This window comes from Echinops telfairi, unplaced genomic scaffold (genome assembly GCF_000313985.2).
Source record: "Echinops telfairi isolate 266 unplaced genomic scaffold, ASM31398v2 ScPeMD7_3;HRSCAF=10, whole genome shotgun sequence".
Lineage (NCBI taxonomy): Eukaryota > Metazoa > Chordata > Mammalia > Afrosoricida > Tenrecidae > Echinops > Echinops telfairi.
Window position 1 is genome coordinate 57,467,485 of NW_022103899.1, and position 11,650 is coordinate 57,479,134.

General features: G+C 52.8%; 1 protein-coding gene across 1 annotated transcript in view; it reads left to right on the top strand.

The window, feature by feature from the left end:
* Window positions 1-2,423: 2,423 nt before the first annotated feature.
* ARMC9 (armadillo repeat containing 9) overlaps window positions 2,424-11,650 on the top strand; it is a 46,094-nt gene continuing 36,867 nt past the window's right edge. The window contains exons 1-2 of the mRNA XM_045294295.1: window positions 2,424-2,519; window positions 3,140-3,238. Coding sequence (XP_045150230.1) covers window positions 2,424-2,519; window positions 3,140-3,238 — 195 coding nt within the window. The remainder of the gene's footprint in view (window positions 2,520-3,139; window positions 3,239-11,650) is intronic.

The window sequence follows — 11,650 nt, forward strand, 5'->3', positions numbered from 1 at the left end:
CGGGGCTTGTTACTCCCATAAAGAGTTAGTCTTGGAAACCCCCGTGAGACCTTTTGGGAGCCCCGTTAGTTGGATAGAATTTTGATTGGCTCCCTTACACTCTGTGATGGCAGCAGGGGAGATAGGGCCCCTGGAGATGTGTGCTCCGCCCTGTAGTTAGTAATGTGTGTCTGAACACAGGGCTTTACCTCGAATCTGCCATCGAGTGGGGCTGACTGGTCGTGACCCTGGGGGTTCCGAGACTCCCAGCCTTCACGGGAGCAGGCGGCCTCTTCCTTGCGGTCAGTAGCTCAGGAAGTGACCACTGTGCTACCGGGGCTCTGCCAGGACACGGTGGCTCTTTAAAGTTAAATTTTTTTTTTTTGCGTTAGATGTAACGTGTATTAACTTTTCACACAAGCACAGAGTGCCAGAGACAAAAGAACCATGTCTCCAGTGTCGCCTCGGACCCCTGGTGGGGACAAAGAAGAAAGCGGCAGGACATGCCTGCCGCCAGGAACGGCACCCGCTGTGGGAAGCAGGGAAAGAAAGTGGGTGTCTCCCTCCCAACCCCCCCTCCCTCCCATTCAAAGCCACCTGACTGTCACCCTGGGCAGCTAGGACTCTCGGCCGCAGACGGCAGGCCGGGCACTGAGGGAGGAGGCAGGACTCCCCCCTGGGTTGTCAGCTGGCACGAAAAATATGTGCCCGAGGTGCAGCGTGGACACCGAGTGTGTTGTTGTTGTCAGGTGTCAGGAAGTTGGTTCCGACCCACAGTGAGCCTGTGTACAGCAGAACAGAACACTGCCCAGTCCCACACCGTCCTCACACTGGTTCTCAGGCCTGGGCCCATTGCTATAGCCACGGTGCCCCTCCATCCATCTCCCTGAGGGCCTTCCTCTGCTGGGACCCCTCTGCTTTACCAAGCATGATGCCCGTGGTCAGGTGACATTCACCCGCAGAGCACTTCCATGCACACACGTGGGTTCGCATACATGCAGCAGGCGTGTTGGGGCTCTGACAGTCTGAAGCGGCCTCCACGTGAATGGAGCTCTCTGAACACGGCCACATGGACCTCATTCTTTTCCTGCTTGGACATGACTCTCGGCAGGCTGGACCTGAACTCCTCAGATCTCTGGCGGGGAGCAGGGAGTGGGTCGGTTTCTTGAACTGCTGGAAACAACCGTTCTATGTACACAATGCCTCTGACGATGGGTTTCACTCCGCCAAGGGAAACTGCTAGGGCACAGGTGACGAGCACGCACCTTCGGTGGCTGTGGACACCTGAGTTGTGCTACACTTTCCGCAGGGTCTCCCCTCCCCAGTCCACCAACAGCGGATGTGATTAAGCCTGGAGATCCTCGCCTGTTTGAAAGTGACGCATGCTGTCCTGGCTGTCCTGGTGCACGTGGTCACCCCTGTCTGTGGTTTGGCATCCTGTGTTGGCTCAGGTGTGACTGTGGTACTGGGAGCTCTGCGTCTTCTTTCCAAAGCCAGCAGGTTCACCCAGACGCAGACAGACGGTCTACTTCCTAAGACGGGCCGGTGCCAGCGGGGTGGGCCTCGGCAGAAGTGCTGTCTGGTCTCGCCAGGGGAGCACAGAACGGGCAGCGCCTCGCCCCGTTCTCCACGAGGTCTCCGCGCTTTGGCGCTGACCAGCACGCATCAGGCTTCACGGCGTGCTGGCCATTCCTGTTTTGGTTTTGGCCAGCTGTCTGTGCCGTTTGCTCCTTCACCTGTTTGAAACAGAGAAGTCCTGTAACCAGCTTTGCTTATTCCAGAAAGTGGTTCCTCCACAGCTCCGGAAGTCAGAGGGGAGTTTGGGGAGTAAGGGGTTGATCCAAACGCCACAGAAAATTCTAGAAGACTAGCACTGCAAAGGGCCCAGTGTTTTGAGTGCAGCCATCGAGGCGACCTTGGCCATGGGAGTTCTGGGAGAAATGCAAGCGGAAGTCCGATTACATCGTGGGAGGAGGCGATGGGGCAGCAGCGGGGGGGCCTTGAAGGAAGGGTGTTGAGACGAGCCCTCTGTCTGAGGCTGTATGTACATGCTGCTGGGGGGCCAGATGGCACCCCACAGTTTACTTCTGTTTCCTCTGTGAACTAGCAGACCCCTCTAGCATGGAGACTGGAGCTGGAGGGTGGGAGCGGGGCTCCAGAAGGATGGGGGGGAGGGGCTGGTTTTTGTTGATCTAGTGGGAGACGCACGTCAGCTGCTGGGAGTTGAGGTGTGAGCCGTTGGCTACAGCAGCACCCCACCCACGGGGTGGTTTTATTTGGTAGAAACTTTGTTTATGAGGGGACAGGAATGACAGGGTTGGTCCAAGGCGGACCGATGTTTGCTGAGTGGGTGTGGTAGACAGACAGGTGGAACAGGGCGTACTGCAGGTAAGCCTGGCAGTGGGCTGGGGTGGAGGGCTTGAGTGACAGCAGAGGTCCCGGAGATGAAGAGGGACAAGCTTGCCATCAAAAGTGGGACTTTGAAGCCTGATTTGAGCCCAGATCTTCGGGTGTTAGGCCCGGGCCCTCTTTCTACCGCAGTAAGATCATCACAGGTTTTAACAGGGACGAACCATGACAAGAAACCTTGGAATCTGTTTACGGTCATTGCTGTGAGGTGCCGTCCAGCTGGTCTCCACTCAGCAAGGCCGTGCCCGACAGAACAGGACACCGCCGGTCCTCGGCCATCCTCACTCAGGACTGTGTTTGAGCTCCTTGTCGCAGCCACAGTGTCGAGCCCTCTCTGCAGTCGCCCTCTTTTTCTCTGACCCTCGACTTCCCCCAGCATGCGGTCTTTACCGAAGGACAGTTCCCTCCTGGTAGCGTGTCCAAGTACACAAGACAGCCCGCCACCCTCGCTTCTGAAGAGCCTTCCGGCTCTTCCGTTCTTCTGTCAGTCCAGGGCACATCCAGCCCATGAGTCCATGTTAGACTGGGAGGTCCATCAAGCACACCTGTAGGTCGTCACCACTGTTTCCGCCAGGCTGGGTGCTTTAACTCCCCAGAGCTCTGATACACCAAGGCAGCGTGGTGATTCTTCTAGCTCACGCATCGAATCTCTGTCCGTTCTGGAAAGGCTGCGGCGCCCCAGCTCTCAGAATGCTAGCGTTGCTCCGGTGAGCTCTGCCCCTTTCACCAGACACCCGTGTCCTCTCTGCAGATCACGCCGGAGTACCTGCAGAGCGTCTGTGTCCGTCTCTTCAGTAACCAGATGCGGCAGAGCCTGGCGCACAGTGTGGACTTCACCAGACCCGGCACGGTGAGCAGGGGCTCCAGCCGGGGCTTTAGCTTCTTAGGAATGACTGCCCGGTTGGAAACGATCTGGCCTAGTGGGGGTAAGTCCTTGGAACAATTGCAGACTTAGAACGTGGGAAATAGAGAAAGGATGCTGGTATGCCCGCTGCCCTGATGGATCTCCTGTTAGCATTTGACGCCCAGTGGCACGATGGTTAAGCATTGCACTGTTAACTGCAAGGTCAGCAGTTCAAAACTACCAGCAGCTCTGCAGGAGAAAGGCTTTCTCCTCCCATAAAGAGCTCATCTTGGAATGTCACGGGGGCAGTTCTGCCCCTTCTTAGAGGGTCGCTCTGAGTCCGTGTAGACTCAGTGGCAGTGAGTGTGATGGTGTAATGGGTCATGCGTGGGCCTACTAACCACAAGGTTGGCAGTTTGAAACAATTAGATGCTCCCTGGGAGAAAGACGAGGCTGTAAGCCCCCGTAAAGACTCACGGCCTCAGAAACCCACTGAGGCAGTTCTGTTCTGCCCATGGGGTCGCTATGAGTCAAAATGGACCCAGTGAGAATTAAGAGAGAGCATTTTACTTCGTTGGAGCCTCTCTCTCTCTCTCTCTTCCCCCCCATCTCCGCCCCAGACACACAGACTTGCCAGCAGACACACATACACAATTTGTTGTCTGAACCATTCGAGGCTATACTGTGCACAAGTCGGAGCCCTGGTGGCGCAGTGGTTATGCATGAGGCTGCTAACCGCAGGGTCAGCAGTTTGAAGGCACCAGCTGCTTGCTGGAGAAGACGGGGCTTTGGAAATGATGGTGGCAGCATATGTGCACATGTGTTTGACACAGTTGATGTAAGGGTTTTCATTAGAGCTGTAAGAGCCCCCAGTAAAATGATTTATTGAAGTAAAAAAAAAGAAAGAAAGAAATCCCATTAAATTGGTCTTGAAAAGCTCTATAAAGGTGAACCTGAGCAATTTTAAAAAAAAAACATTTTATTGGGGGCCGATACAGCTCTTTTTTTTTCTCTTTTCTTTTAGGTACTAGTTTTATTTTTTAATCTTAGGTTTACTTCTAATAAGGTATTTGGTAGAAAGAGAAAATGTTTCCTATTTTTATTTACATTTTAAAAATTATTAGTTGGGATTTAATAGATCCATCGTTTTTCATTTACATTTTAAGGTTTATCAGGTGGCCTATCTAGGATTTGAACTCATACCTTGCTTGGGATACAGCTCTTACCACAATCCATACATACATCAATTGTGTCAAGCACATTTGTACATTCATTGCCTTCGTCATTCTCAAAACATTTGCTTTCTACTTAAGCCCTTGGTATAAGTTCCTCATTTTTCTCCTCCCTACTCCCCCCTCCCTCATGAACATTTGATAATTTAGAAATTATTATTATTTTGTCATATCTTACACTGTCCGATGTCTCCCTTCACCCACTTTTCTGTTGTCCATCCCCCAGGGAGGAAGTCACATGTAGATCCTTATAATTGGTTCCCCCTTTCTACCCCACCTTCCCTCTACCCTCCGGTATCGCCACTCTCACCACAGGTCCTGAAGGGATCATCTGTCCTTGCTTCCCTGTGTTTCCAGTTCCTATCTGTACCAGTGTACATGTTCTGGTCTAGCCGGATTTGTAAAGTACAATTGGGATCATGATAGTGTGGGGAGGAAGCATTTAAGAATTAAAGTTGTATGTTTCATTGTTGCTACACTGCAAGCTGACGGGCTTGTCTCCTCCCCAGACCCTTTTTGGAAAAACACACCAGCCTGTGTGACCACAAAGTGTGGAAGGGATCAGGTAGCAGGCATCAAAGAACAAAACATCATATCATTGTAAATGAGGGGGAGTGCAGAGTGGAGACCCAAAGCCCATCTGTAGGTAATGGGACACCCCCTTAGCAAAATTTTTAAAAAGAAAAAAAGGCTCTGTCACAGAAACCCACAGGGGCAGTTCTGCCCTGTCCTACAAGATCCCTGTGAGTCAGCATGGGCTCGGGAGCAATGGGTTTGTTCTTTGGTTTTTATGCTTAAGTATTCCCATGTCTGTTTCTTCAGAATATGAACCCTTTGCTGCACCTTCCGTACTGTGATCGGCTTCGGGGAATTTAACGTCAGTTCAGTAGCCGTAGCTAATCTGCCCCCCACAGGCATCTGGGACCAGGAACTGCCCTCACGTCCATATGTCCTTCTCCTTAATCTGGACAGTTCCCCAGTCTGTCTTTGTCTTGGACGTTCATTTTTAAAGAAATAGTCATCTGTCTTTTTAAAAATGATCCTCTCTCCTTTTGGACTTGATGCTGCCTCTTGATTAGGGTCAGATGAGACAGCTGCTTGTGGGGGCCCGAGTCGGTTCTGACTCAGAGCAGCCTGGGTATGACAGGACACGTGGTCCCGTCCTGCTCCGTCCTCACAGTCATTGTCATGTCTCAGGCCCTCGTGGCAGCCACTGCGTGACGCCATCTCTGAGGGTCACTGACCCTCTTCTTCACCCAGCACGAAGCCGTTCTCTGGGGAACAGTCTCTCCCGACAGCATGTCCCCAGTGCAAGAAGAGGCAGTCTGCTCAGCCTCCCTTCTAAGCTGCATTTTGGCCGAACATCTTGCAAGACAGTTGTTCGGACAGTCCGTAGTCTCACAGTCGCTTCATCCACCAAGACCGCACTCCAAAGGTCAGCTCGTCTGTCTGCCTATCACATGGTCCTCGTTTTGTAGACGGGCGAGGTGGTTGAAAGTACCATGGCACGTCAGTCCTCAAAGTGACATCTTTGCTTTTACACCTGAAAGAGACTGGCCCAATCAGTGCATTCCGTCATCGGCTTCAGTAAATGTTGTTTATTAATCCAGGTACAACAAAGTCCTTGACAAGGTTAGCTTTTCGCCCTTTATCATGATGTTACGTTGTCTGTTGTTCCAGTTGAAAGGATGTTGAGGTGCGATCCATCCTGAAGGCTGTGTTGTTGTTGTTGTTGTTGTTGTTGTTGTTGTTGTTTTTAATCCTCATCAGTAAGTGCTTCAAGTCCTCTTGGCTCTAAACAAGCAGAGTTGTGTCATAGGCTTATCTCGGGTGTTAATGTATCTTTTTCAAGTCCTAACGCCATGGTCTTCATATAGTTCAGCTTCCTGGCTTATTTGCTTAGCATACAGATTGACCAAGTGTGACGAAAGGACACACCCTGATTTCAAACCCTACAGCGTCCTCTTGTCCTGTTCCAGGACAGCTCCTGGTTGCTGCTGCTGTCGGTGCTGTCACAGCGGCCCTTTGTGCCCTTTGTGCCCTCCTCACAGTGGTTCTTGTCTTTGAGCTGCTCATGCAACTACGGTGTCGGTCGTTTTGTGGACGGTCTTCCCCTCTTTTGCCGTCCCGCTACTATACCAGTCATGATGTCCTTCTCCAGGGACTGGTCTCTCCGGACAGGATGTCCACAGTGCATGATACCGTCTTGCCATCCTTGCCTCTAAGAAGCACTCTGGCTGTTCGTTCTTTGGAAGTCCATGGTTTTCAATGAAATGTTTCATTTCCTCCTTTGTCTTCCTTTTTCAGTGTCCAAGTTTCACACACATATGGAGGCAGTTGAAAACTCCATGGCTTGGGGCAGGCGCACCTTCCTTGCCTTCCAACAGTTTAAAGAGCTCTTGGGCAGCAGATTGATGCAAGTCAGTGTGTCTTTTAGTTTCTGGACTGCTTCTTCCAAGAGCACTGATTGTGGGTCCCAGCAGGACAAAACCCTTGACCGCGTCAACCTTTTCTCCATTGATCATGATGTGGCCTACTGGTCCAGTTGTGAGGATTCTCGTTTTCTTGACACAGAGCTGTCACCCACCCTGAAGGCTGCAGTCCTTGATCTGAATCAAGGGCTTCAAGTCCTCCTCACCTTCAGCCAGCAAGATGTATCATCTGCATCTCTCCAGTTGCTCATAAGCCTCCCTCCAATCCTGACGCAGCTCTCTCCTTCCTATCATCCAGCTTCTCTGCTGATCTTGCTCAGCATACGGTTGAACAGTCCTGACAGTTGTTTTAAAACCACGCAGGATTAGCCTTGTTCTGTTCACACAACTGCCCCTTGTACAAGTTCCAAGTGAGCACAAGGAAGTGTTCGGGAATTCCCATTCTTCTCAAGGCGATCCAAGTGTATTACGGGCGACACAGCCGAATACCATGGCATCAATGAGCCACAAGTAAACATCTTTCTGGTTTTCTCTGCTTTGAGCCAAGAGCCATCTGACATCAGCAATGACATTCCTTGTTCCACGTCCTCTTCTGAATCTGACCCGAACCTCTGGCAGTTCCCGGTCAGTGTGTTACTGCAACCGCTGTTAGGGTGATCTGATGTGTTTCTGCAACCTCTATTGGGGTGATGTGATGTGTTACTGCAACCTCTATTGGGGTGATGTGAAGCAAAATTTTACTTGTGTGTGAGATCGTTCCATGGTTTGAGTGTTCTGTTGGGTCACTTCTGGAGAGGGACATAAATATAGATAGATCTCTTCCTGTCAGTCGGCTAAGCAAATGTCTTCCAAACTTCCTGACAGAGACGGGTGAGTGCTTGCAGAGCTGCTTCAGTTTGCTGAAGGACCAAAGCATGTTCTCCAGCATCTTTCGCAAAGCATGCTTTACAGCTTCCAAGTTTCCTGGATGCATGCTGTGCACAGTCTGCATTCCGATGATTGACTGGCGGCTGCAGGGTTTTCTTCTCACTTTGAGTTGTGCTCCCTCCGCCCGTGAAGGCCCAGAAACCTTGCCTCTCTCGCGGGCTCTCCCCCGTGCACGTCATGAAGGCCGACTGCTGGGAGAAGACGGCTCTCTCTCAGTCATATTTCCAGGGCCATTCCCACGAGGGGCGCCTCTTCTGCACGATCTCTGACAGGGTCTGCTTCCATTCGCGAGGCTTTCAGTACCTGACAGTGTTTCAACCCTAGCCACGCGGGTTTCCGTGGGCAGTTCCTGTACAGTGGACAGCCTAGTCCTTCTCTGCCATCTGTCCTTCGTCTGGAAGCTCTGCTGAGCCCTGTTCCCTTTGGGTGACCCTGCTGGCGTTCGCAATACCAGCGGCACAGCTTCCGGATCCCAGCCGCACACAGGCCACCACGGTGGGCAGACTGGCAGCCCAGTGGCTTGAGGGTTCATGCACAGAAGCCTTTCATCGGTATTTTTAAAGAGCCCGGTGGAGCTGTGGGCTGGGTGGCGGTTGCTGACTGCGAGGCTGGCTGTTTAAACCACCCACTGCTGTGGGGGGATGGGGGGGAGGCGGAAGGTTGACCCTCTCAAGAACCTTCTGTAGGGTGGCTGTGGGTCCCTTTAGTGTCAAACACAAAAGGATGCCCTGCTTCATTCTCACGTAGGTCTGAAGTGATGTATTACAGTCTTGGGAAACAATGATAGGAAGAAAATAGAGATAAGAGATCAGAATTAAAGGCAAGTAAAAGTAGGAAAAAATAAAACCTGTGCATAGGCTAGGTAGGCCACTGCTTTGACGGGAGCTTCCTGGCTGCCTAAAGGACCGCACTAGCAGTTACACAATTTCCAGTGCTTATAAATCAGAGGCGAAGCCTTGGTGTCACAGCGGTTAAGCATTGGGTTGCTAACTACAAGGTCCGCAGTTCGCACCCCCCAGCCCCTCCAGGGAGGAAAGAGGGAGCTTTCTACTCCTGTAAAGAGTTACCATATCAGAAACCCACAGGGGCAGTTCTGCCTTGCCCTATGAGGTCGCTGTAAGTCAGAATCTGCTCTAGTGCAGTGAGGTGGGTTTTTTTGGTTTCGTTTTGTTGGGTTTTTTTTAATAAAGCAAGAGGAGGTGGCTACCTAATTCTTATTTTGTAATATTTTCTGTGTCCAAAATAACGTGTAAATAAGTGCAGCACTTACATGCTACAAAATATATAGCAATAAAATGAATGCCCATGAGTCTACCACATAGCTCGACCAACCAAGGCTGCTGACACTCTTATTTGTGTCCTCCAAAACTGTTTTTTTTTTTTTTTTTCAATTTTCCCCCAAAGAGGTATACTACTTTTATTGCTTAAAAACAAGTTAAAGTACATTTTTGAGGAGTCTGGAGGTCTGGTCTGGCCCTCAGCCCCAACGAGACTCTCAGAGGGGTCTTCATGGAAAGGTGGCGGCAGTGTGGGGAGGCCCAGGTCCTCGTGAGGGGCACACAGCGGTCACTGTCGGTCCGGTGCCCTGCTCCACGCAGGGGCAGACGAGGAAGCGGGGCTGAGTCTGCGTGAGTTTACCACGGAGATTCTGAGAAATGGCCATTGGAAAAAATGTCAGCCAGTCACGCCCAGGACATTTGAGGTTCAGAAAAATGACTTCCTCGCTAGCCCCCACTCCCATGGCCGAGGCCCAGTGGAGCTACCTGCCTGTGCACGCCACGCTTGGCTCAGCGGGAAGTCAGTTCTGGCAGTCGGGCAGCTGAATAGGTTTCCTTTCTCGCGGTGATCAGCATCGTGGGCTCTGGGTCCCGCAGGGGCTCCCTCTCCCCGTCCTTCCTCCCAGGAACTCATTCCATCAGCAGACTCTGAGCTTTCCAGGCACGCGGGATAAAAAATCCCATCGCACCTAGCATATTCCAGCAGTTTCTTTTTAATGTTGACTGTAGGTGGGATGAGGCATATCCCCCTTGTTCAAAAATTACCATCGTGGTCTTAAGGGGCAGTTTCAAAGGAGGCCCGACCCAAACTAGCTGCGATCTCACCCAGCTAGAAGTTACCCACCTCGTGTGTCAGGAGCCCGGCGCTGTCCAGCTCAGGCCAAGGGGGAGCAGGACCCGCCCGGAGCGTGAGGGAGTGTGCCAGTGTCTGTCATTGGCTTAGGGACAGGGAGTAAAAGCTGCCAGCCCCTTGGGATGGTGAAAAGTGGGAGGAGGTCCTGGCAGAAGGTTAGAAGACTGTGATAGCGGCTCATGGGAGCTCAGGTCACCAGGAGGAGGAAATTCGGATAGAGTTCAGATGGGCTGATAAGATTGTAGGGGTGGGGGTGAGGAGAGAGTGGGTAGGTGGATGTGTTCTTTCTACTGTAATAGAGGTGACGTTCTGAGCACTGGATCCGTGGGCAGCTCAGGCTTCATGAGGAAGCCCCCAATTCATCTCTGAGTCTCCACGTGGACCTGGCTCCTCCGTGGAGTGACCCCCACCATTACCCAGCCCTGCCACTAGCTTTGTCCTCAGACAGAGGGTGTTTGACAGCGAATGCCTACCGTTCTCCAGCCAGCCCGGGAACTGCGTGTGCCTGCGTGTGCATGTGTGTATGCTCATGTGTGTGTGCAGCTAGCCCTCAGGGACTCGCCTGGTGTGTCCTTGATGGGATTCGGGGCCCTGAGCCAATCCCGTCAGCGTTTCCATCTGCAGTGGTGTCCCTGTTCCGGTCACGGCCCCTCCCCTACCTGCAGCCAGCTGCCAGGCTTGATTTTCCATCCTGCCTTAGGGGCCAGGTTCTGTGAGACCTTGCCCCAGAGGACACCTTATGTCCTCTCGCCAGCGGCCCCTCGCCCAGATGACGTGTCCTTGCCTTTGTCCCCTTTAAGACTCAACACATGTGTCTCTGCAAATGATATTTCCGTTTGGGGACCCACTTCCCGCTCTAGACCTCGATGTTAGATCCACACAGAACGTCAGCGACTTCAGGGCCCTTTGAGCCTGGTTTCCAGGCAGCACCCCTCCCCCCCCTGTCTGACACCCCAGAAAGAGTGGGGCTGTGCTGTTCAGTCTGCTCACGGCACGAATCTGGCCCCTGCAACCTTGGGCCCTGCTGGGAGTCCTCTGTGCCCCTCTGCTCCGGTCCATGTGGAAGGAGGGGCAGCTGGAACGGTCCCCGCCATCTTGATAGCGCTTCTCTTGGCCAGCGTGGGTTTTATCTGCGGGCAGGTGAAGCTCAGAATCAAGCAGATGGGCTCACCCAGTGCCAGGCAGCTCTGCCCGCGCCCTCCCCACTGTGGGGCATCTAAGGGGATGAGGCGGGCTGCAGAACTGCCGGCCTCCCCTGGGAGTAGGCTCCCTGCCAGAGGGAAGGGCAAGGCGTGCCCCCGTGGGGCCCTGGCTCTCGGGGAGGCACCATGGGAGCACTGGGTTCTGCTCTCACCCAGTTCATGCCCAAGGAACTGTGCCCCCCAGTCAGCTCCCGTTATCGGACCTGGCCCTCCACCTCAGGCTCTCTTTATCATGAGAGGCTTATAATGCCCGCATTCGCTATCTCCAGACAGAGACGTCTCTGGTGGCCTCGCCCTTGTGACCTTCGTACCACTTTCCTCCCTCCATGGCCCTTTCCAAACCAGGCTTCAGACGGGGAGCCAGGGGCGGGTCTGTCTGCTCCTTCACCTGGCCACGGAGAGTACGGGAGACTGTTCTGGGAGAAGACCCGCGTTTGTGCTCTAAGAGAACACAAGCAATACATAGGATGCCTTCGCTAGAAACCCCCCCCCCCC